Raw genomic sequence first — 26,180 nt, 5'->3', positions numbered from 1 at the left:
CTCTTTCATCAGGGTGGAACTTTCATAGACTCACTTCTCTTGAAAAACACTTAATTTTTATTTATTTATGAGTGTGCATGTACACATGAATGCAGTACCTGTGGAGGCCATAAGAGGGCATCAGATCTTCTGGAGCTGGAGTTTCAGCTTAGGAGATGCCTCATGTGGGTTCTGGGAACCAGACTTCTATCTTCTGAAAGAGTAGCAAGTACTCTTAAACACTGACCCAACTCTCCAGTCCCAGACCCCACTTCTTAAAGGTCTCACTACTTCAACACTATAACACTGGACACCGAGTTTCTGATTCATGATGTTTGGAGGATGAACCCTATATAAACCACAGCATGGGTTTCCTTCCATCTCCCACCTCAGGGCTCAAGCTTCACATTCCTTCAGTTCCTCAAAGCCTGGGTGTGGTTCTGGAGACTCAATACTCCCTGCTCTGGACCATTTCTACTCACCCTTTAAGTTTCAACTGAGAATCTTCTCCTCTGAGAAGTCATTTTGCATTTTTAACAACTTCTTTCTCCCTGATACCTCATACACACTCTCCTAATAGCATCTTTCATACAGCATTGTCATCACTGCATCCTTGCTTATAATAAAACCTTTGGATTTTTGGCTCCCTGTAGTCTAGGTCCATGTCTCTCTAAATCTGTAATTTATCTGTGCTGTGTAGCAATCTCCTCTGAACTGAAACATTCTTTCCAAAAAGGAGGCTCATGAGACTCAAGATGTGAACAACTTATAAGTCTCAGGAAGTTCCTGGAGCTAACAAGACCAGTTTATAGAAGCAGATGGAGGAGATTCTCCAACCTGGTAAGCTGCCTACAAGCCACTCAGAGAAACCTAGGGAATGTAGCTTTTCTGAATTGGGGCATCTAGGCCAGGCCAGGCTTTTGGTGCTGTAGCTGCCTCTGAGCCATCCCTGCTTCTGTAAGCAACTCCTCATTTATACTCCTGTAATTCCCCGATAAACTTGTTGGTTCTTCAAGCTGGCCTTCAGTGGAATCATTACTTATCATTGATTTTTATGAGAAAAGGTCCTACTCTAGCTTAGCCCAGTATTACCCTGTAGCACAGGCTGCCCTCAACTTCATGGAACTCTCCTGCCGTAGCCTCCCACTTTGGGGGCTCTAAGCCCGAGCTCCCATGCCTGCCTAGTGGTCCCAGGACAGGTAATGGAAGATCTCACTTGGATAGAAGAGAAGCTAGTGACATTATTGTGGAGAGAGGGCAAGATGAGAGGGGCCAGGATAAGAAAGACATGTTACTGATGGTAGTAGCTCTCAGATCAAGTGGGAATGGCGTAGGGCAAACTACTGTCCTGGTTTTCCCAGCACTATCAGTTTGAAACAGAAAGTTGCGCATCCCAGGAACAGCTTCAGTCCAGGCAGACCTAGATTGGCCAGTCTGGGTTGGAATCCAGATTATTGGACAGGAAGGCTTGCTCCACTTTGGATTACTGGGGAAGGACAGGAGTAATGAAACGTCTGGGTTTTTGCGTCAGGGCAAAGCCTGGCTTCTCAACTGTGTGGCCCTTACAGTTACTTAACCTTTTGGGTTGAGGTTCCAGTAATCCGGGGAGGGTGGGGGCGGGAAATGAGCCACACGGAAGTGTCTCTTTCAATGAGGGCTCACATTTGTGTTTATGTGTGTGCACCTGTGTGGGAATGCAGGTGGAGACCAGAGGTCAGCATCCAGTGTCTCCCTCTTTTGCTCTGCATCTTAATTTCTTTTTTAAAAAGATTTACCTAAATTTTTTCTTTTTTTAGATTTACCTATTTTTATTTGATGTGTATGAGTGTTTTGCCTGCGTGTGAGTGTTTTGCTCATGTGTGTGTGTGTGTGTGTGTGTGTGGTGTGTGTGTGTGTGTGTATACACCAGACGCATGCAGTGCTTGCTGAGGTTGTAAGAGAGCACCAGATCTCCTGGAACTGGGGTTACCAAGAGCTGTGAACCACCCTGTGGGTTCTGGGAACTGAACCCGGGTCCCTGGTAAGAATTACAGTGCTCCTAACCACTGTGCCACCTCTCTAGCCTCCCATTCACTTCTAAAATAGAGCATCTTTTATTCATTCTTTGACAATTTCATACATGTAAATAATGCCTTTAATCCTATGGGCCACCAACTCCTCCCTCCCACTCTAAATTAGTGCTTCCTGTTGGAATGTTGACTGGCCTCGTCGACTTGATCTCACCATAGCCATAGTGAGATCGTGGCCTACCTTATTTCTTGTGACGGGGGTCTCTTGTTGAACTTGGAGCTCACTGATTGGCTGAACTGGCTGGCCAGTGACTGCCCTGGACTGTCTCTGCTTCCTCGGTGTTGGGGCTCACTGACATGCCCATCCTTCTTAAAGTGAATGATAGGGATCCGAACTCTGGTCCTCATGCTTGTCGGGCAGGCGCTGTATGGACTGAACTATCTTCCTAAGTGGTTGTGCACGCACGCGCATGTGTGGAATCGAACTCGGATTTGCACATTTTAGGCAAGCACATCCCCACGCCACCCGTCTTAATTTCCTCCCTTTTTCGAATTTTTGCACCTGCTTTTGACTCTATCTCTTCTAACATCCTCAGTCCCTTGATGTTCTGGTCCCAGAGTGCCTCACTGGGCACTACCCACCACGAGGGGGCGGAAGAGACCCAACCAAGACAGGTGCTTCTCTAGCTCGCCCAGCTCTCTCTCTCTATGGTGTCTGCCTCCCCAGTCCTCCGGGGGGCGGGGGAGGGCGGGGTTACCGACACGTGACCCAGATGCCAGGCGACCGCGCCGGCGCAGTGGGGAGTTGCTTAGTGCCGGGCGGCAGGCTGAGACTCCGGCCCCGCGCTCTGCGGCTCCGGCTCCTTCCGCGGCGGGCCGTGAGCCGCTGCCATGTCCCGGAAGCAAGCGGCGAAGGGCCGGCCGGGCAGCGGTGGCCGCCGTGCCGAGGCGGAGCGCAAGCGGGACGAGCGGGCGGCGCGCCGGGCGCTGGCCAAGGAGCGGCGGAACTGGCCGGAGCCTGGCGGCAGCGGCTGCGAGGAAGAGTTTGTGAGCTTCGCCAACCAGCTGCAGGCCCTGGGGCTGAAGCTGCGGGAGGTGCCGGGGGACGGGTGAGGCGGGTCGGGCGTGCGGGGAGCGGCGCTGGGGATGCGTAGGGCCAGCCGCCGCCGAGAGGGGGATGCTGGGGCTGAGCCTGGTGGAACGCTGTCTCAGGTCCCCCGAGGGTCCGGGGCAGGTCTGAGAGGTGACCTCGAAGTGCAGCTGTCATGACGCCGAATGGCAAGGGACCTAGGTTCCTCTCGGTGTCATGCTGGGCCACCCCTTCTGCACAGGGGTGACGCGGGCGGAGAGCTGAAGGCAGCTTCCCCACTTCTTGCTCCCCACGCTTTGGGTTCCCCAAGCAAAAGACATGAAAATCCCCGGCCAGCTGCTTTGGGGAACCCGAAACAAGGGTGACAGCTGGAAAGAGGGATGTAGGAAGGTGAGGGAAAGGATTTACGGAAAGGGGACGTGCGTCCAGGAGCGTAGGGAGAGAGAAGGAAGAGGGTAAAGAGGCGGGGAGAGGAACGAGTTAGCAGATCCAAGGGAACCCAGCTTCGAGGTGTAGTGTTCCATGAGTGGTCAGGTTGAGCTGCAGAAGAGTAAATAGACTACAGCTAAGGAGTAGACAAAGCTAGATGTGGTGGCTCCTGTTTGTAATGCTAGCACTGAGGCAGGGGGATTGCTCTGAGGTTGAAGCCAGCCTGGCCGATAGAGTTCTCGAGAGGACTTCAAACAAACAAGAAAGCCAAAGAAACCTCGACAGCCTTAGTTTGAATTTGTCCTTCAACTACAGCTGTCTCCTGGGATTAAAGGTGTGCACTTTCATCCCCTGCAGAATAGTCTTCTTCATTTTATACTATATTGATGTTTACTAATCAAGACCTAATAAACTAGCCCCATTTGTCTTTCCTGCCTTCAGAGCTTCAGGCACATTGGGTAGGTATTTTTGCTTAAGTTGTAATTAGAACTTAATTGCATTCAGCCACCACCTAGAATAGTTCCTGGGTTATAGAAGACATTCAGGACTTTTTGTAGTTGTTTTTTTTCGAGACAGGATTTCTCTGTGTAGCCCCTGGCTGTCATAGAACTCTCTCTGTAGAGCAGACTGACCTGAAACTCAGAGATCTGTCTGCTTCTGGCTCCAGAGTGCTAGAATTAAAGGTGTGCTGCCATCGCCCTTTAATCCCTGGTCTCAGCACTGGGGAGGCTGAGGCAGGCTGATCTCTCTGAGTTCAAGGCCAACCTGGCTTACAAATAGAGCCAGAGAAATCTTGTCTCAACAAACAAACAAACAAACAAACAAACAAACTAACAAACAGCATCCATTGAATGCAGTGGAGCCAGGCTTGTGGCTGTTCTGCAAATGGTTGGGTTGTATCTGTCAGACTGGGCATGGTTTCTGTATGTCCTAAATACATTCGGGGGGAAATAGGTACTCCACAGTCGCTCATGAACAGCAGCGCACAGTGAGAGGACTTTCAAGAGGTTCTGGGCATCTTTGGGAGTATACTTTCTTTCTCCTTCCTTCCCTAAGATAGCAGACTTCTTCAGTTAATCCTCAGGCATTGCCAAAAAAGGAGTTCTGGAAACAGGACGGTGACTGAGACGTAGAGGGGTTCATGGCAGGGAGGTGTGTAAAAGTGGGACACGTATATTTTGGTCTTTGGGCCCCCTTTATATCCTTAAAAACCACCGAGGGGTAGTGGTACCTTTAATCCCAGCACTTGGGAGGCAAGGTGGATCTCTGTGAGTTCCGGCCAGCCTGCTGTACAGAGTGAGTTCCAGGACAGCCAGCCAAGACTGCACAGAGAAACCCTGTCTAGAAAAGCAAACAGCCAAGGATTAAGCCCACGCATGCGTGCTGTAGAGCCATAGCTCAATATTTACTATATTCATAATTTAAAACAGAAGTGCACAAGCATACCGGTCAGTTATCACGCTTTGAGATAGTAGCTTGCTTGCTTATTTATCTATCTATCTATCTATCTATCTATCTATCTATCTATCTATCTATCTATCATTTATTTATCTATCTATCTATCTATTTATTTATTTATTTTTGACAGTGTTTTTCTTTGTAGCCCTGATTATCCTGGAACTCATTACTATGTAGACCAACTGAAACTTACAGAGACCCTCTTTCCTCTGTCTCTGGGCTATACTTGGGAAGCAGATACGGGAAAGCAGTTGGATGTAGTCTTCATAACTCATCATAGTGGTGCTGTTGAGAGGGAAGTGGAGACCTTTTCTTATGAAGCCAGCAAGGAGTCTGTGTCTTCCACGTGCAAGATGCCTCACAGAAGGAGCCATGCTTGAGCACGGAGTCCGATAGCTTTGAGTTGTGCAGTGGGAGGGGGGCACGGTTTAAAAGAGTAGTTCTAGGAAGTGAGGGGCAGAGGCCGCCTTAGTTCCCAGTCTGTTCTTGGGCAGCTTCATGAAGCTAGCCTCCTGCCGTATACAAACCTTTGCTTGGGCGACATTTGAAGGGCTGGCTCAGCTGTTCTAGTGTTGTGCTGCTGTCCTCCATCACTGCAGAGTGCTGTTTCCCATGGAGTGGTGGTTTGGGAAGTACCACAGATTGTGAGAGTCTGCCTTCCTTCCTTCCTTCCTCCTTCCTTCCTTCCTCCTTCCTTCCTTCCTCCTTCCTCTTTCCTTCCTTCCTTCCTTTCTTTTCCTCCCCCCCCCCCCTTTTTTTCCTTTTTTAAATTAGATGGGGGGTTTTATGTGTAGCCCTGGCTGTTCTGGAACTCACTCTGTAGACCAGGCTGGCCTGGAACTCAGAGATCCACCTGCTTCTACTTCCCGAGTGCTGGCATTAAGGGCATGCTCCACCACTGCCCAGCTAACAGATTATTTTATGCATTAATATTTGTTGACTAGTAGCGGGGTAAAGTATAGTGAAGCTTTGCTAATATAAAAATAGTTACCATTTCCTCTCTTTCTGTTCTGGCCCAAGATGGCGACTTGCTGTAGGCATGCTCCTTATATAGCATTCTGTAATTGGTTGTTTTTCTGAACGCGAATGCACGACCTTCCATCTGTGCATCCCTAAAGTGCAGTGGTTCTCAAGCAAGGATGGTTTTGCCTCCCAGGGGACAGTTGGGACTGTCTGGGGACATTGTTGGTTGTCACAGCTGGTGAGGAGGGAGGTGGTGCGGTCGTGGCATCTGGTGGACAGAGCCTGAGGATGCTCTAAGGACTGGCAGAGAGCAGGACATTCCTTCTGACAGAGTGGCCTCAGGTGTCCATGGTGTCGGCACCCAAGTAGCCCAGCTGCCCTGAAGTGGTGAGAGCGTGAACTCTGGGGAGCAGCCGAAACTCTGGGAGGCCCCTAGGGCTGTGATGCTGTGCTCAGTAGCATCTGCAGTGTTTTCAGGGCTTCCTAAGGGAACCCAGGCCACTGTACTGTTTGTTAATGTTTCTTGTGTCACTGCCTTGTAGCCCCATCAGAAAATCAAGTAATTGCAGTGTTGTTTTGTTTTGTTTTTGTTTTTGACTTGTTTTTAGTGGGCTCAAATAAAGTATGGCAAATGAAAAGAATATTACTTGTACATGGGGTAACTGCAGCTAATATTCTGGTGATTGGAAGAATCATGACTGGAGCCAGGTTGCCCAGGTTTGCATCTTGGACCCAACGCTTTACCCACTGGCCATCTTGCCAGCTATATTTCTAGCATTTTAATTTTAGAAAACAAACAAGGTGCTTAACAGTGGCATTGTTCCCTCGTGCCAAGGTGAGCAGGCAAGGGCTCATGCCTTTCCATGGCATAACTGTCAGGATGCTTCCTCCTCTGCTCTCAGACGTGGCACAGACCTCTGTGTTTTAGCAGCTTCGTAAGCTGCTGTGGCTTATGTACTGAATGAGTGGTGTCCTGTCTGGGCAGTTTTAGTGAGGCTTGGTCCAGGAAGGTATCGATAGCTGTGACATCATTTTGGGAGTTTTTGATCTTAGGCTTGGAGTGGTTTGTGAGGCCTGTGCCCTGGATTAAGGCGCTGGTTATCAACTCCACCATTGAACCAACTGAGACTCCCTGAGTAATTTGAGTAATTTTTGAGCCAGTCAGCTGGTAAGCCGGGACAAGAATCCTATTTGCTGCCCCTCAAGTGTGTGCTGATGAAGCTGGCTCGGTCTGTCCTAGAGCCCTCCCCACAGCGTCTGCTATGAAGAGCCGAGGTGTCCCCTCCCCGAGCTCCTTTGAGGACAGCCAGGCATGTTAGATGAACTAAGTCTGTTTTTTGACAGATCTTGAGCAGCATCTTTGTTTTGACAGCAACTGCCTGTTCAGAGCTCTGGGCGATCAGTTGGAGGGTCATTCTCGGAACCATCTCAAGCACCGGCAGGAGACGGTGGACTACATGATAAGGCAGCGCGAAGATTTCGAGCCCTTCGTGGAAGATGACATTCCTTTTGAGAAGCATGGTAGGTTCACTGTGGGACCTTGGGTCCTTCAGGAGTCCTGCTGGGCAATCAGCCCCCCAGCACCTGCCCCTACTGCCAGGGTTTGCTTAGGTAAATTAGGCCATTCATTTACTTAGCAAACACTTATTTGCATAGTCTGATAAGCCCAAACTGTGCAGCCGAGGAATGCTTAGATTTTGAGGTAGGTCTCCCTGAATACAAGTGATGGTGTTGGTAGTTAGGGGTGTGGCTCAGGGAGGGTGCTTGTCTCCCTTGGGCTTGATCCTCACTCAACATTGTCACCTCCCGAAGAAAAGAAAAAGAAACAGGAGCCATGATGATTGGCCAGACTCTGTGACCTCTTACCAGCGGGCGGAGAGATAGGCTGTAAGCTAGTGTGTACTATGGAGTCTGCCTTTCAAGCAGTCCACAACGCGTGGGCACGGTGCAGGCATGGAAAGCACTTTAGCTGTTTTTGATGGGTCTTTTTTTTCCCCCTTGCTTTTAAATTAAAAAAAAAAAATTATTTAGTTATTATTTATACAGTATTTTATCTGCATGTGTGCCTGCAGGCCAGAAGAGGGCACCAGATCTCATTTTAGATGGTTGTGAGCCACCATGTGGTTGCTGGGTATTGAACTCAGGACCTTTGGAAGTACAGCCAGTGCTCTTAACCTCTGAGCCATCTCTCTAGCCTGCTTTTAAAATTTTTGTAAAAAGAAGATATTAAAGCACCTGAAAGGATTTTTTCTTGGTGAAGATTAAATTAGATAATAAACTTAAATTCTTCCTGAGTTAGCTGTCTGAGGGCGATGGGGCTGTGGGTAGTGTCATATTCAAGTAATCATGTATTTATAACTAGAGAAATGAAGCCAGTAAGCCCATGTTAACAGCTCACCAAAAGCCTAAATACAACCCTCTCCCGCCCCTTTTTTGAGGCAAGTCATTGGTTTTAGTTTTAATCATTCTAATTAGTTGTAATTTAATTTGACAAAAATCTATCAGAAATATATATAAACTTCCAATATTAGTTTTGACAAATAATTGCTAAGAATCTGTTATTATCCCAGGCACTGACAAATGTATGTTTTATAGATGCCTTTTTTCTTTTAATTTTGAGTGTGTGCGTAGCCTGACGTTTTGATCCTCCCAAATGTTCCGCCACACCCAGTTTATGGGATGCCATGGATGGGACTCACAGCCTCCTGCACGCCATGCAAGCATTCTACCAACTGAGCTGCTTCCCCACCCACAGCCTGCAACCCCACTCCGGGCTTACATCTGTGTCTTACCAGGAGCAGGCAGCATAGTCTGTTTTGATGACAGTGTGGGGCCACATTGAGACTGGAGGAGAGCAAGTCTAGGTGCAGAGGCTGGTGAGGAGGCTGTCCATCTTGGCAGTTCTGAGAGCAATGTGAAGGGGCCAGTCCTAGAGCAGCTGGAGGAGTTTACTCATGAGGAGACCAGGGAGTTGAAGTTCCTGCTTAACAATATCTCTAAGCATGGAGGACAGAGGGAGGGCATGTCTGGGGACACTGTCTGTGACCCCAGTGTATATGGAGCTCTGGGTAGGTAGTCTGTACCTGTCACTGAGTTCTGGTGGCCCTCTTCCTGGGATCGATTTTCAAGCAGGCAGTTAGCATTTACATGTTTGTGTGTGTGTGTGTGTGTGTGTGTGTGTGTGTGTGTCAGATTTTGGAGCTTTGTGTTGTTTATACACAAATCATGTTTCTGAGTGTGCAGGTGCACTCGTGTCCTAGCACTCAGGAGTCTGAAGCCAGCCTTGTTTAAGTAAAACACTTTTCAGTGTAACGTTGTATGAAATTTGGTCTGAATTCCACTTGAACATCCTCAGGGAAGGTCTTATAATGGATTTGGGGTGTAGAAGTGGATCAGAACAGGGAGTGCAAAGCTTCAGTTGCTGATGTGAAGTCACTTTAGTTGAGCAGGGGAAAGCTGTTCTCTTGAAATGTCACTGCATGGCTGAGCACTATAAAGCATCAAAGAGGTGACAAATGGCTTTGACTCCAGAGCAGAAAGGGAAAACAGTGGGGAGCCTGTGTTCTCCTGTGTTGAAGGTCAGGCCCATTGTCTTTATCTCTCTTAACCACACTTATGGGCCTTTAATGCCTTAAGTTTCTCAGGGACATGGTGTCATGCCTTTGTTCCGGATCCAGCCACACCTGACACTTAGCGGCATTCATGAAGTATTTGCTGAATTAATGAATGCATGTGGTGAGGACCTTGGCAGTAGGCTTTATTTTCAGGTTTATTCTCACCCTCTAGACTGTGGCTTGGCAGAATCACCACTCTCTCTCCCCATTTGTACAGATGTCCAGATCAGAACTCTTGCTGTTCATGATGCTTCATCTCCCTGCCTCCTCCTACTTACCCATTCGTTATTCATTGCCTCTTCCCCCATTTCCTCAGCAGGTTTTCTCTTCTTACCACCTGTTCGGGTCAGTTGTTATTGTCAACTTGACATAACCTAGAGTCACCTGGGAACAGATATTCCATCTAACCTCAGTTGAGAGATTGCCTCTATTCAGCAGGCCTGTGCACATGTCTATTGGGGATTGTCTTGATTGCTAATTGATATAGGAGGCCCAGCCCACTGTGGGTGGCTTTATCCCTAGGCTGCTGATTCAGAGCTGTGTAAGAGCTAGCTAAGCATAGGCTCAGAGATGAGCCAGCAAGCTTCTTTTTTCCTGAGCTGGCCTCTAGGTTCCTCCAGTAATGGACTGACCTAGATGGGTAAGATGAAATAGCACTTTCCTCCTCCAAGTTGCTTTTGGCCACTGAGTTTGTCACAGCAACAGAATGAAACTGGAACACACTTGTGAAACTCAGGTGTGGTAGCCATTTTCACAGGTGTCCTCAGTGCAGGGTGGACTGGCCTTATGGCCCCTGGATCTCTTCAGTGTGTTCTACAGCACAGTCAGAGTTGTGATACAAGTTTGTTTTCCTTCAAAATCTGTTTCTGGTTCCCACCGTTCTGAGGACTGAGCCTCTTATAGCCCTGCAGGACCTGTGATTTTTAATTTCTGTCCTCTCTCCATTTCTCACCATGTTTCCTCCCTCTCTCTCTGCGGTTTAGGTTCCTGCCATTCAGTGCTGTCCACAGTGTCTCTTGTTCTGTTTGCAATATCATCCATTGCTCCTTTTAACTCCTGCTTGGCCTTGGAGCATGAGTTTAGTAGTTTCAGGCTAGCAGTTCATGTGATACTCATCATCTTCCACCCCCTACACACGCACATGCACACGCACACACACACACACACACACGAATGCTCGTGTTTCTGACATGAAGCTAGGGTTTGAGAGCACAGCTGTGCAAAGTTTTCCTCATCTCTGACCCCCCCCCCCCCCCCATTCGCAGGAGCTCTCCTGCCAGCTATGGTTTTGTGGGGGAAGGGAACAGACCACAGTGAACCAGCCGGAGACTCAATCCATCACGGTCCAGTGCAAGCACAATGCTGCTTTGTCCTGCGGAAGATTTATGCTCATGGCATTTCTGAGCTACTGTGCACAGAGTGTTGTCAGCGGGGAAGCTGCTCACTCCAGCTTCAGAGTCAGAGGTGGTTTCTTTTTTTTCTTCTTCTTTTTTTTAGTGGTAGCTCATGGCTGCTGTATTGTTTCTCAGCAGCTTTAGTGTAGAGCCATCACAAAAGAGAGAGACTCGCTTTTCTCTTTTAGAAATTCCCAAGGATTGGAGGTTACTTTGCAGGAGCCTGGGGTAAAGGCCAGAGCTGCCCTTTGCTGAAGCATTTATCAGTAATCAGCATTGCCAATATTATTCTGATTATAATCTCCAGGGCGGAGTGACAGAGTAGCCCAAGCCAGGGCTGTGGAGTCAGCTGCTGGCATGAAAGCTCAGCTCACCATGTCAGGCTCTGTGGTCTCACCTCAGTCTGTTCATTTTTCTAGTGACAAGTGTGATAATCCTTCCAGAGCACTGCTGTGATGGTTAAACTGACAGTTCTGAGAAATGGTCCGAGCCCTGCCTGACACGCGCATGTAGTGTCCATTAACGTGAGCCGCTGCCCTTACTCCGTCGTTGCACGCTCCGTGTCTCTCATACAGCTGGGCAGATTAGAAGCACGCGGCGTTTCCTGAGGGATTAGTCAGCAGATCCTTCTTGTAGCAAGCACCCCTGCATTTGTTCACCTCTGACTTCCTAGACCAACAGTTGGACTATGCGGGTGCATGTTCTTGCTTCTCACTGCTGCAGCTACGTAAATCCCAACCATGTTTGCATTTGCACTTGCCATCATAAACACTTCATTTTTCTTTCCTGTTTCCATGCAGTGGCCAGTTTGGCAAAGCCTGGTACTTTTGCTGGCAATGATGCAATTGTAGCCTTTGCAAGAAACCGTCAGTTGAATGTGGTGATCCATCAGCTTAATGCCCCTTTGTGGCAGGTAGGTCACCTGTGTAGGCATTTACCCGTAAGTTAGCTTTGGGGACGATCCTTAGATGATCGGGTTCAGCTGTGATGCTGAACTCCAGAGAGTAGCTTGGGCCGTGAGCCCAAAGATGGGATCTTGTGGTATTTGGAACTACCTCCTAGCTGGGTGCAAATGGAATCTGGAGAATGAGTTCGAGGTATTTATGATGCTGGAGATGTTACTCAGCAGTCAGCTAAGTGGGTAATTTGGGGACGGAACCTAATTGGAAATCCTTCAGATGATTCTATTAAATTATTTTAGAATATAAATGTTTAGAACACACAAATTGTAGCTTTGAAGTATGTCCACTCCCCTGTGATTTGTGTGTATTTTAGGAGTAGAGAAGCGTCATAAAGTTTATCATAATGACTATATTCACCGTAATGACTAAAAAGTGTTTCCTGAACGGCAGAGTGCTGCTTTTATTCAGCTTTATTTCTGTGTTTTGTTTTTTTTTCTACAATAAAGATTTTATATTATAGCAGATGTTCGCTCCAGGCCGAGACACGCTACCCCCTCCGCTGCAAAGGGTCCCTTTAGCTCCTTCGCCCTCTCTTTGCATGCTGCATTAATTTCATCTGTCAGCCCATCAAACCCAACATTCTAGAGCATGGGCGGTCAAAGGTCACTGGCTGAGTGCGCACCCCCCTCCTCATTCATTCTCCCAGAATTCAGAGGCTTTGTGTCATTTGTGGATCACTCCAGCAAGGCACATGCCCTCACTGACCCGCTGTTCTACTTCACCACTTTGAACCTTTTCTTAACTGGAAAGATAAGGTGTTTTAATTGAAGAAAATCAGAAAACTCAGGAAAGCCCCTATGGTAAGAGCTTGAGAGTCACACTGACAGAATTGTGACTGTTAACACTTCTAGAGTGTGTCCGCCAGTTCCCCCACGTGGGCATGTAGCTGGAGGGTGCGTCACAGTGTTTTTACAGTACGTTGTAAACACATCTGCATGAATTCACTCACACCACACACACACACACACACACACACACACACACACACACACACACACACCCCACTGCACACATTACTGTCTCATAGGTGTGCTGCCTGCAAGCACTATTTTGTAATTCCCTTAGTGGTGGCCTGTCCTCTTTTCTTTTAGAAGGAGGATCCAGGTTCTAGAAATATAACCTACTCATAGCAGAATTCACTCTCTTCTGGCTTGTAGTTCAGTGCTGTGGCGAAATACCACCATCAGCATCTGGTAGCTCCACTCCACCAAGAAGTCGGTGCCCGCTCTGAGCAGTCACTGTCTTCCCATCTCCTTCCCAACCCCCGGGACCCACTGCCCGATTGTCTTCCTCACGGCTGGGCCTTTCTGTCACAAGTGGAAGCCTGTAGCCTTTTGTACCTGGCACAGTGTCCTTTGAACAGATTTACACAAGAACAGAGTAAAGCAGATGCTGGCCGGGCTGGTGAGAACATCCACTTCAGGGATGCTGTGAGCAGGAGGGAACCAGGATCCATGTCCTTGGCCCGGTGTTGCCAGGTGTCCTGATGGCAGAGAGGGGACCCTGTTTTTGGTGGGTGCTCGTAAGCTTGCTCTGCTGGCTGAGAACATAGTTACCTCCAGTTTTGGTGTTTGTCATTAGCACACTTGGTAGGCAGAGTTGTCAGGACACTTGAGTACACAGTGTGAGGAGCCTAGCTAGGAGAAACCCACGCCAGAGACGTGGCCATCCGCTGCTTTCCCTGAGATAACCGTGACATTCCTCAACTACCTGATTCTCACATCTCTTCAAGTCTGTTTCTGCAGTGCTCTGGTCTGTGACTTTCAAAACAATGGAAGTGTGTATTTCACTGTATTCGCATCAGCTCTCCTCTGCTTGGTGGAGCATCACGGTTCTGAGCATTAGTGATGAGTTGGCTGAGACTCAGCATGGAGACCGAAACCTGCATTGTCTCCTGCATTGGTGTGTGCTCCTGTGAGTGGTCTCCATGTATAGTGCAGCAAGCGACAGGCCTGTTATGTAGCAGCCTGTGAATGTGGCTGCCTAGTAATTTTGGTGACTCTTCTAGTTAATTTCTATTCATAATACGCATGCCTTGTTAGTAAGAATGTAAGTGCTTTAGGAACTTTGTCACCTGAAGACAGAGTGAAGCACTTCCTCTGTCAGTGAAGCACTTCTTTCTGGGAGACACAGTGCTGCAGCTGTGCTGTGTATCCGTCTAGGCTCACCGCCTTCCCGAGCTCGGCATCCCATTACACAAGCTTGTGCTCTTCCTGTATGGGGTTGGGTGCTCCCAAGGACTTGCTGCTTTTGGACCTTGATGACTGTTTAAGTTAATGGTCACCTCAAATTTCCTGGGACCGGTATTAAAAGCCAGGAGAGCTAATGTCGGAGTTTTAACGGAAGCACAGTTACCGAGGGGCAGAATCGGAATCACTTTCGTTTCTGCGGCGTGGGTGTTGTGGGAGGAAACTACCAAGCCCAGTGCTTCAAGTTTTGTCTGTTTTTTGGCATGATTTTAGGCTTTGGTTCTTGTCATGTCCCAGGGTGTGGGTGAAGTGTAATACCTGTCGGCGAGTGCGCAGACCATGTGGTAGGCCAGCCTGGTTTTACTCTGCAGCATTTTGTCTTGGAACTGGTCCGGGTGACAGGTTTTGAGATTGTTGCTGCTTCCAAGTCTCCTTGAGATTGACGGGAAGGGGAGGTGAATTTATTATAGTTAATGACCCATGCCAGGCCTGTTTGCATGGTTCCATTTTAAGGTCTTCAAGAGGGTCTAGAAATCTTATACTTGACATTTTACTTCTGTTTTTCAAGGATACTCCTCAAATTGTTTGAGCTTCAGGCCTAACAAATCTGGGTGTGTGCCTGGATCTTTCCGTTGGAATGAGCCTCTGCACTTGAGAGGCTAGGAACTTAATTTTATCTGACTTAATTGCAGGCCTGCCCCTGGCTTTTATGCACTTCCATATGGATTAATTTTCATATTGGCAAATGCTGCATAGGCACATGGAGGCCTATAAGCCTGGGAAGGAGAGAGCTCAGAGACTGGCATGTCCTACCCAGAGTCGCAGTCTGTCTTTGTAGGGCAGCTGGCCTGGCTTCCTGGCCAGGCCCCAGACTCCCCACAGGCCCACCCTCCAGGTCCTCTTTTGTGCCTGCAGATTCGGGGTACGGACAAAGGCAATGTGAGGGAGCTCCACATCGCCTACCGGTACGGTGAGCACTATGACAGCGTCCGGAGGATCAATGACAACTCAGAAGCGCCAGCTCATCTCCAGACCGATGTGAGTGACGCCGCCCAGCTCCTCTGCTTTCAGGCCTGTAGGAAGCAGGTGCAGAGCTGCGTCCTTGAGCTGCTGTTGCCATCAGGGAGCTGTGGCTCCGATTGTTAAAATATTTCAGCCGGCAAAGGCACTGGCTGCCTAGCCTGACAAACAACCGCATGGTGGAAGGAGAGAGCCAGCTCCCACAAGATGTCTTCTGATACGCACACAAGGGTCATGGCATGGGTGTGAGCGCGCACACACACACAAATGTAAAAAACTAAACATATTTCTTACATTGTAGTGAGGTGAGAGACAAATGCTTGTTGTGCCTTTACTCCCCCAGCAGGCATTTGTGGTTAGATGTATTCTGTCTGAATTTTAAAAATTAATTTTATGTTTAACAATCAATCCATGCCCATTATCTGAAATTTGGAAACTACGCAGAAGGTTAAAAAGAAAAGTAAAAAGCACATAAAAACAGCTACACAAAAGCAAATTCTGTTGCTCCCATCTCAGTAGATTTCATGTTAGTCATTAGGATGTGTGGAGATTGTGATATCTGTGTAGCTTTGTTTCCTGCCTCCCCTTGGTGAGTGTGGCTGATGTGCTCATGAGTATATTGGTGCACTGTCTGTATGTGCATACAGAAGCCGGAGGTGGCATCGGGTCTCCTGTCAACCCTGCCTTACCCTTTTGAGGCAGGTTCTCTTTGATTCTGAAACTTTCGAGGGATTTTTGTGTGTGTGCTTGTTTTTGGCTGACTGGGAGCCCGTGTGACCCAGCAGTCCTCTGGTCTCCGTCCTCCACAGCACTGGGATTGCAGCTGGGCCCCAGGCCACCTTTAGCTTATTATTGCTAGGACCCAAATCCAGGGAGCACTCATAGTGACCACACCATCTCCAACCCATGTCTGCTATTTTTATACTTCCTTCAGCCCAAATTGTAGCATCTTGTAAGTGCTCAGATCCTTTATGCATGGTGGCCTTTAAATTTACTGTGTCTTGGAGTTTAATTCATAGCAGTACACAAAAGACTTCCTGCATCTTTTTGAAGGCTGCATGATATTCTGCCATGTGGCTCCATTGTTACATGTTACTTTTATAATTACATTTTTTGCTTTGATCCGGTTTGATCTTTTGAGACAGAATCTCTCTATTTAGTCCTGGCTGTCCTGGAACTTACAGTGTACACCAGACTGGCCTAACACTCACAGATCCACCTGCCTGTGCCTGCCAAGGGCTGGGATTAAAGACTTCCTCCACCATGCCTGGCTTAGTTACATTTTTGTTTTTATTTATCTTTAGTTTTCACTTTTAGTTTTTTGAGGCAAGGTCTCCGTGGATTGCTCCAGGCTGACTTTGAACTTGCTGTGAACCTCTTGCCTTGTATAGTAGAGACATATGTGTCTCCTATAGCAAGGACTGCAGAGGTGGGTCCCTACACCTGCCGCCTCTTTGTTTCTATATGAAATCTAGTCTCTGTTCGGGATTTATGTTGGTGAGGGTGTAGGGTGATGGCCCGGCTTATTTATGTGCTGACCAGATGCAGCCAGACTGTCTTTGCGCTGTGTGTGTTTCCTTCCTGCTTAGTCCCATATGGGTTTGTGTCTCCCTTTAGCTGCTGGCTTCTGCTCCACTGGCCTCTGTGTGTTGATGTCCTGCTGTTTTAATTAGCACGAGTCTGCTGTAAAATCTGGTGCAATTTTTTCACTTACTAATTTTGTTTTTATGATTTTCTGTTTTGCTTTTAAAACTGGCTTTTTTTTTTCCTAATTGGAATCTTTTTAAAGATAATTTAAGCGTTTGTCTTAAATTATGTGCTGTGTGTGGATCTGTGTGTGTGTATGTATGCCCGAGTAAGAGTGCTTAAGGTAGTCAGAGAGGGTGTCAGAGCCTCAGGACCGTGAGCCATCCAGAGTGCATCCTGGGAACCTGTGAAGCCGTCTCTCTAGCTCCTCTCACCTCTCCCTTTTTCTTTGTTTTCATTCTGTGTGTATGGCTGTTTTGCCTGAGTGTATATGTCTGTACCATGTGCATGCCTGGTGCCCTTGATTCCCTGGAATGGAAGTTACATATGGTTGTGAGCTACCATGTGGGTGCTGGAAACTGAATCTGGGTCCTCTGGAAGAACAATCAGTGCTCTTAATTGTTAAGCCTTCTGCTTTTTTTTTTTTTTTTTTTTTTAAGGCAGTCTCATGTAGCCCAGGCTGACCTTCAATTTCATATGTAGTTGAGGATATGAACCTCTGACCCTCCAGCTTCTGCCTCTCACATGCTCAGGTTATAGACACTTGCCCCCATGCCTGCTCTATGCTGTGCTAAGGTTTGAACCCAGGGCTTTGTATATGCTGGACAACTATTCTACCAAGTGAACTACATTCTCAGGCCCTTAATTGGAATCTTGCTAGATTAATAGATTAAAGGAAAATTACCATCTGTATGAATTTTAAGTGGTCCTAGCTAGGACCTGGTAAGCTTTGTCAGTGTATGTGAGATCCGTGGGAGTTTCTTCAGGCACAGCTGGCTTATTTTTTTCTTGATTTTTTTTAATTTTTTTTTAATTTAATTTTTATTTTATGTGTTTTAGTGTAAAGATGTCAGATCCCTTGGAATTGGCATTACAGACAATTGTGAGCATTACAGTTGTAAGCTGCCATGTTGGTGCTGGGAATTGAACCCGGGTCAATTGGAAGAGCAGACAGTGCTCTTAGCCACTGAGCCATCTCTCCAGCCCCCTTGATTTTTATTATTAGATATTTTGTATTTTTATTCCTGTTACAAGAAGTGGAGCTTTTTCTGTTCATGTTTCCTAGCTGGTTAGCATACAGGTGATACCTCTTGGCACACCCAGACATCTTGTAGAATTCTTTCTCTTAAGCACCAAGACCCACCTACCACAGAGTGACTCACTTCACACGTAGCATCTGCTGCAGCTGGACACCCCAGGTTCCCTGACCATGTCTGTTGGCTCAGAGCTTGCTGATAATCAGAGAGTGTGGCAGCCAGGTGAGAGCTGAATACGTGTGTCTCTCAAGGCTGGCATTATAAGTTCAGGAGCTCAACAGACGAGGGTTTAGGGACAGTCCTCTGTATTCAGCAAGCAGAGACACATGTGTGCTGTCAGGCTTTGCTGTCCCTGTCCAGCTGCTGCTGCCCAAGGACCTCAGGTGCCTTGGGGCTGCTGTTCCTGGGTGGTTCCTCCCAGCCTGTGTGCATCCTCACTGTGTGGACGAATGTAGCCATTGCTGGTCTCTTCGGATTGCCTCTAGAATGCTTCCTCCTGGGTTTGGATGCTTTGTGGTTCAGCTGTCTTCCTGTGTTGGAGAGTCAAATGGAATTTGCTGGAGCCATGGTTCCTATGCTGTTTCTTTTAGTTCCAAATGCTTCATCAAGATGGAACAAGTAAAAAAGAAAAAATCAAGACAAAAAGGGTGGACTTTGAAGATGGCCTGAGAGATGAAGTGGAAGATGCTGTCCAGAAAGTTGTCAATGCAACTGGATGCTCAGTTAGTATCTTGCCCTACAGCCATGGCTCACAGCTGGAGGCTCAATGCCATGCCTTACAGCAGGTTCTGTCTGCCAGAGCTGTCCTGCCAGAGGCCCAAGAGAGTGAGAGCTGTTAATTCATTTCTCTTGTTTGCTGGATTTTACCCTTTAATGCTCACAATCCTACAGAGTGGGTTAACCTGAGAGGGATTTGCCCTAGTAAAGGCCTAGTTTTATAAAGAAAAAGCACTGAAATGGCTACTGCCTTGTTTGAACTTGATGTTTTCAGTGGATGAGGTCTTGGAACTCTGTCAATTCCTGTGTTCTAGGTTTGTGAATATCAGACTGATGAATCAGAGCTCAGGAGCACGACACATCCAGCGTCTCAAGTGTTTCTCTGTTTCTTTGGTAGGATTTTAATTTGATAGTTCAGAACCTGGAAGCTGAAAATTACAATATCGAATCTGCAGTAATTGCTGTGCTTCAGATGAACCAAGGCAAAAGAAACAGTAAGTCTTTGCCTCAGACATTAAATAAGCTTCAAGTAGTTATGCCACTGGCTCCCCTCAAGCTGCTGTTCATAGATCTCCGCCACTGCTGCAGTGTCCTCTCTGTCCATCTGTCCCCTTCAAGTGCTGTGAGCGCCCACCAATCCGGACAACAAGCAGCACTGCCCAGTGCCTGTGCTGCGCAGAGTAGTGAGATGCTCGCATTTGGGATGAGGTTGGGCCTGCGTTTTAAGTGAGTTTTCATTAAATTAGCTTAAATCTTAGCAGCCGCTGTATTGCACAGTGTAGGGTTAGGTCATGTTTTGTTTCTAGATTTGGGATACAAATGAATGCTTTGTCCCTAAAAATCATCTTTAAAAAGTTCATCCAAGCCGGGCAGGGTGGTGCCCGCCTGTAATCCCAGTACTCTGCTAGAGAAGGTTGGCTGTGAGCCTTGCAGCCAGCCAGGGGTTTTCACGCTCCTCCCGCAGCCTTCCTGACCACTGACCTGAGAGTGGAATTCCACCTCAAGGAACCTGGCTTTGAAAATGACCGGGATCTGGGGACCTGGGTGATCTTGAAGTCATTTAACTGCAGTTGCTCTGTGTAACTGCTGGGTTCTTGGTTTTAACAAAATGCCTTTCTTTGGAAGACGAAGTGGAGAACCTTGAGCCTGATGACCAGGTGAAGCAGTGTGGCCCTTCATGTGAGGAGGCAGGCAGCGGCTCCAAACTCTTTGGAAGTCAGGGTGGAAATGAAGGCAGGACGGAAAACAGTAAGGCTCGGGCCAGCCCTAGTGAAGAAAACAAAGCAACCAGAAGCCAGCTCCCCAAGGTATGGGGGTGGGGAAGCAAGGGCCCTGTGGGAATTCTGTAGCAGGGGTGAGAAGCTGACTTTCACCCTAGGGTGCATTTTTCTGGTTACTGCCGAGCATCTGGGGACAGGCACACAGAGGCACACTGAGACGCAGCATGAAGACCCTGCTTGTCCCACAGTCACAATAGGAGGGTGCAGCCACCTGCTCATAGCCCCTCCGGACAGATGCGCAGCTGCCTCCTTCCATTCGATGCTGCTGTTGAGGGCGGCAGGGTGTCTTTGCATCGTCTGTAGTAAAGGACTTTGTGTGTAAATCTTTGGGCTTGGCATGATTTTCTTGAGTGAAGTTCCAGGTGAAAGGTGTGGGGCGTGTCTCTAGATGTGCGTGAGGCTCGCGGTAACTTGTCGGATGTGCACCTCCACCCCTGCCCCGACTCCAAGTGCACATGATGTCATCAGCTTACTCAGTTTGGAACTCGTCTTAAAGGCATGTTCTGAGCTAGTATGTCACTAAAGTGCAGAAAATGATGCCACAATCTGAGAACTTTATTGCCATCATCTAGAGTCTTAAATGACAGGAAAGTATCTCCAGAACTCTGCGACATCCGTCAGCTGCTGGACTAGGGCCACTGTCTTTGTGGGTCATTTGGATTGATTTTATTTGATGCTTCAGGAAGGGAAGACTATTTGAACAGTGACGGAAAAGAAATGATTCCTCTTGCAGAAAACCATCTGGGCCCAGAATCTTACAGCAATAGTGACCCACATGGCTTCTATTCCAGGTTACAAACAAGCAGCGGAGGGAGCAGCAGCGACTAGAGAAGAAGAAACGCCAGGAGGAGAGGCACCGCCACAAAGCCCTGGAGAACAGAAACAGCCACAGGGACGCCAGCAGAAGCGAAGCAGAGGTGAACACGCAGGTCACCTTGGTGAAGACCTTTGCTGCTCTGAACATCTGACTCCCAGGCCCTGAGAGGTGGAGGCCGAATGCTGCAGACAAGGCTTCCCGGCTGGCTGTCCTCTGACAATGGGACAACTGACAGCGCCGGCACACGAGCCCACAGGAGTCAGTGTTCCTCAGGCTGCCTCTTTCTGTCCTGAGCTTTGTTTGTCAGTATTTTGTTGTGTGACAGTATGGTGATGCCATTCACCTTCAGGAGCACAAACAAAATACTGAGTCATAGACAGGTCATGGGGTAGGGAGGCTTTATTTGCCCTGTGTCTGATCGAGGGGATTCGAAGCTCTTGCCGTGTGCGGTGGGTTTGCTGCATTCATTCTTGAAGTCGTTTGCACAATCATTAGAAAACCACACTGACAACTTCCTTTGTTTCTCTCTCATTTTCAAGCAGGGATGAACATCCTGGTTAACCAGCTTAGGAGCATGTTAAGATTTGCTTTGCTTCCAGTACAGGTCACTCAGACATGTCAGTGCTATGGGTGGGTGGGTGGCTCACAGTGGTCAGAGACATCAGGTCCCTCTCCCTTCTTCCTGTCTCTGGTTTTATCTCGGAGAGTGTGACTGCCCCTCCCTTCTTCAGAGTGTGGTGGATGTGCCTGGCTGTGGGTGAGCTCTGGGTTTTGCTGGGAGCCCCCACAGCGCAGTGGTATTTAGGATGTTTTTCTGGACAGTTAGGAGATGGCGTGGCACTGCTCGTGGCACCCCCCTGAGCCCGGATGTGCAGGGGGATCTGGGGGCCTCTTAGGTTTTTCCCTGGAAGGATCTAAAGACTTCTGTGGGAGCAGTGTATAGGAATAGTTTTTCTTGCTTGAATTTTGAGTAACTCTATATTTTTCTTTTGCTATGCTAGACTCAGGAAGATGCCTACAGAGAAATATCTGCTTGTTTGATCGTACAGGTTGTACGTTTTCTTAACATGTGAAAATGGAATGAAATCCCATAACATAGCAGCCATGGTGGCTGGAGCCAAGCCTATAATCCCAGCACTCAAGCGGAGGCAGGATTCCAGAGGTCAGCCTGGGCTGTGTAGTAAGTTCCAGGTTAGCCAGGGTTAGAATAAAAGGCCCCATTTCACTCCGCACCTATGGTTGTGGGGAGCTTACAACATGTATCCTGATTTTTTTTTTTTTTTTAAATTTAAGCCTTATTTGGTATTTTAAACAGTACAGCAGTGGCTGGGGAGACGGGATGTGGCTCAGCCAGCTGGCAGGGAAGGAGAGGCGCTGTTCCCCAGACAGGTTATGTGGATGCTAGCTTTAAACTGTCATGTGTGGGGTGAACAATCATGACTAAAATCGTTGCCCTCTTGGAACCCAGTATTTGGACTAATCCTGTATTCTGAGTCAAAAGATAAATCATTTGTTGTCAATAGAGGCAAAAAAAATTACAAAAATATCTAGACACAGACTGCACTGTCTGGGCAGGTCACGGATTCATCCAGTTGTCTTATCAGCAGGCTGCTTAGTTCTTCAGTTTAATGATGTCCTTTAATTTTCCATTAGTTTGGCTTTGGGACTTTGTGTTTGGAACACAGAAGTCTCCTGGAATCTCTCCCAGGACGCTGTGTTGCTTCCTGTGTACAGGACATTGCAGTGTAGTGCAGATTTGCAAACTACATGGCATTTTTTTTCTCCTCAGCTAGAGACTCAGGCTTCAGTCTCAGTAAGGGAGGGCAGTGGCTGCTGTGCTCCAAGGGACAGGAGTGGGGCTGCCTCTGGGAGCCAGTGTTCTCTGAGATCACCAGGGCAGGGCATGAATGGAAGCTCTCTGCTCTCTGTTTTGTACTGCTTGACCACAGAATGCCAGGACCTTGCAGAAAGGTCAGGGTTGTTTACCAAAACCTCAGGGTTGGAAGTCAGAGGTGGCAGGCTGGGGTAGAGTGTTCAGTGATGCATGCCTGGTCGTGGGAAGTCCTGTCCATCCCTAGTACTTAAAAGTCCAAGCTCTGGCTAGCTCTCAGCAGCCTACAGGCACTCGCAAAGCTGCAGTTGACCTAGCTGAGGAAGGTGCCTCCGGCCTCTTGGGTGTCAGAGCTGCTCATACAGAATGCTTTTCTTTACAAATTTGCATTTAGTTCTGAGTTACCTGCCTCTGGCAGTAACTCCTGCCTTCTGGAACACAGCAGTTTCGTCTAAGCAAGTTTCTCTTGTCACCATCCAGCTCTCCGGTGTCAGTTGATGTGTGTTTCTTTAACATGCTGGTTATTGGAAGTGGGGTGTCTGCACCCAGCTTCAGCGTGTTGCCCAGCTCAGTCTCGGGCTGTGGACCTCACTACCTCAGGTTCACCGAGTGAGAGGTGGATGGTCTGTAGGCATTACCACGTTAGTGGGCACCTGACAGTTACCTCATTGGCAGCTAGGGTGAGGCCCAGCTCGCGAGCTTTGAGGTGACGACAGTTAACACTGTTCCTCCAGTCCAGGTAGTCTCAGAGGAGCTGCCCTGGGAAGGGAAGGGAACCTGTTAGCCTTCTGGCTGAGTCTTGGCTGCTGCCTGAGCATGGTAGCTCATCATGAGGCCACAAAGAAAAGCCACGGAGCTTCATGGCCTTATAAACTGTGTAGAAAGGTTTCCTAGATTTTAAGAATAATTTAAGGCTAAAATAAAATAAAAAAATTGTTGGCAACCCTTTTGCACTGTAGGCAGATGAATTAACATGGTCCATACCTCCAGATGGTATAGCCTACCAGGAGACAGTGCTGAGAATACAGATGTTCATTTGGGTTTTCTACAGGAACATTTGCCCTCAGGGAGCAAAGTCAGGCAGGAATTGTGGCAGCACGAAGACTCTAAATGCCAACCAGGGTTGCCTGTGGTTTCTTCTGTGAGCTCCGAAAACACTCCGGCCCTAATTTGATTGTGAAAGTGAACTGGGCTGACCTTGCAGGGCAGCTGGAGTGGGCTCAGTGGGGAACCTTTCTGTAGCGCAGGTACAGTGCCTCACCCCGCTGGGGACCGGCAAAGTGGAGCTGCTGCAGCAGGGCTGGCGGCAGGCTCAGGTTATCAGGTAGAGTCGGGCGGAGTGTGCCAGTGGACTGCGCTCACAGTGAGGCCTTGCAGTCAGTTTCACTCTGAGAAACTGCTGTCCACCTGGGTTTTACCAGGACAACATAGAGTGCCCTTATTTTACCTCTGAAATGTTCAGCTCAGACGTCCAGCTGGGTAGAGGAAGCCCAGGTCCCCAGATAGTGGACTCCGTCCCCTCAAGCAGAGGATGTGTGAGCACAAAGAGGAGGAACCTCCTGAGAGTTGTGGCCTTTGCATCCCTTCTGGAGCCCTGCGTGGGCTTGCAGCTTCTCACCCTTACCTCTGGGCCCGGCCAGGGCCAGGGCTTCAGTTGTGTCATTCCCTTTACCTGCTCTGTGCCTCCTTCTCCTTGAAGGGTGAGTGTTGCTCACACCTGCTGCCCCCAGCAGTCCAAGAGGCGCTCCCACAGGAGCATTTTCCGTGTCCTGGAATGCCTGGAATCCTTGAGTTGAAGGTAGAGCTGCATGTTTGGGTTCTAACAGTTGACTGCTGAATGGAGGCAATGCCAGGCCTCTGTCATAAGTGGGAGGGCGGTGTGTGTGGCCCCCTGCACTTTGAGAGCTGTGTGCTGTGATAGCCTGGCCCTCTGTCCCAGGGGAACTTCTGACAGTTTGTTCAGTCAGTTCTTTCTAGAGTCTCACGGTTCCTGGAGAAGGCTGGTGGCCTCTGCACAGTTACCACTTGCACAGTGAGTTTACAGTAAGCAGGCCGTACCTGTGATCCAGGGCTCCTTTGCTCTGTCCCGAGCACAGATAGATACCTCTGGGCTCTGATCCTTGCACAGGAGCGTGCTTCAGGCCCCTGTTTCAGCCTCCATGGCAGTCAGTGAAGCTCATCGGCCTTCCGCCTCTGCTCTGATCCCTGATAGAGCCTGTTGAAACCTTAGCCCTGCTGGCGTGGGGCTCTCCATGTCTTCCTATTCTTAGTGGTTCGTTTTTTCCATGGCGGTTACCCTCCCAGCTTCCCTTACTTGCACTAAGCTCAGACAAGGGGAGATAAGGACCTTGAGTTAGGCTCAGCACTCACCACCCTACTCCCCTTCTCGGTCACAATGCTGGTGTGTCTGTCCCCCTAGAAAGAGGGCCAGTGTGTCCGCCTTCTTTCTAACTACACTGTACTTGTTCTAGCTTCGGTCTAGAGACGTCTAAGGTCTCCGTGGGGTCATGACCCCTAGATTTAGCAAGTCTGCCTTAGCTAGGGAGCGTAGTGGTGAGAAATAACCATATTCAGGTTCTTGAGCCCATTTGCCCTAGGCTGTCTCTTTTCACAGATTGTGTTCTTCTGAGTCATTTTATTTTTTATTTACCAAAGTACTGTACTTGGCTATTTGCAGTGTTTTAAGAACCAAATATTTTTGTGTTTTTAATCTTCAACACTTGGTGCAATAGGAGCCGCGAAGACATGCCGCTCTATCTTTGAAATGGGTTTTATACACCAATAAATTCTAGTTCAAAAGCAAAGTTCAGGTCAGTTTGTTTTTCTTTGCTTGCTTGCTGCCTGGGAGTGGATGTTCTAGGCATGTACTCTACCACTGAGCTACTTTGTTGGCTCGGATTGTTCTCGCCTATACCTGACCACCACCTGGGAAACGGAGAGGGGCTGAGAAAGAATGCCGGGATGTGTCCCTTCCGGGACTTGTATGGGAGATTGGAGGTGCTTAGACTCAGTATTCTGGCTGGGTAGTCGTCTGGGACCTGGCAGAGGCAACGTGGATGCTGTCTCGTGACCAGGCAGACCATTGTTAAGACCTGCCCGGCACCTTGTAACGCGTCTAGCAGTCTTCCCGTCATCTGCCACCTTGAGAATTACCCTGCAGGGCACCACCAGCATGGCTCCCTCTAGAGGGTATTACAACACTTGCCTTGTCAACACTCACACACTGCCCTACTCTGATCCAGTTTTACTGGCACAGCTTTGGGAAGTGGATGCCCTCAGACGGCACTGATGCACACTGAGCACTTTTTGGTTGAAGAGGATAGAGGCCAGGTCACCTGCTTCAGAGATTCTGGCTCTGCGCCTTTGTCTGAAATTGCTTTGCGCCTTGTCTGAAAGCGGCCTGAGTGCGGCGGAGGGATTTGGGTATTGCTCGTATGTAGTTTGTTTACCCACCCAAACATCTGAGATTCCATCTTACAGGTACTTTAGGTCTTTGGATACGGCTGGGGACCCTGTTTACCAAAGGCTTCCGCTGTAGTGATGAAGACAGACACACAGCTGTGACCCAAAAGAATACACAGAGATGCAGCTCTGTGGGCTGTGTGCCTGCTTTGAATGCACAAAGCCCTGGGTCCCATCCTCAGC

The 26,180-nt window shown here is 48.4% G+C and overlaps 1 protein-coding gene across 1 annotated transcript; it reads left to right on the top strand.

The window, feature by feature from the left end:
* The first annotated feature begins 2,814 nt into the window (after positions 1 to 2,814).
* Otud3 (OTU deubiquitinase 3) lies at positions 2,815 to 25,339 on the top strand. Its single transcript, XM_055611332.1, has 8 exons — positions 2,815 to 3,097; positions 7,301 to 7,449; positions 11,737 to 11,849; positions 15,003 to 15,125; positions 18,481 to 18,612; positions 19,005 to 19,101; positions 19,733 to 19,914; positions 20,679 to 25,339. Exons 1-8 carry the CDS (start codon positions 2,880 to 2,882, stop codon positions 20,853 to 20,855), a joined length of 1,191 nt encoding a protein of 396 aa, XP_055467307.1. The 5' UTR covers positions 2,815 to 2,879; the 3' UTR covers positions 20,856 to 25,339.
* The last annotated feature ends 841 nt before the right edge of the window (positions 25,340 to 26,180 follow it).

This window comes from Psammomys obesus, unplaced genomic scaffold (assembly GCF_907164565.1).
Source record: "Psammomys obesus unplaced genomic scaffold, mPsaObe1.curated_primary_1811, whole genome shotgun sequence".
Taxonomy (NCBI): Eukaryota; Metazoa; Chordata; class Mammalia; order Rodentia; family Muridae; genus Psammomys; species Psammomys obesus.
Note: the sequence above shows the minus strand (reverse complement) of the source record. Positions and strands in the feature narration are given on the sequence as shown.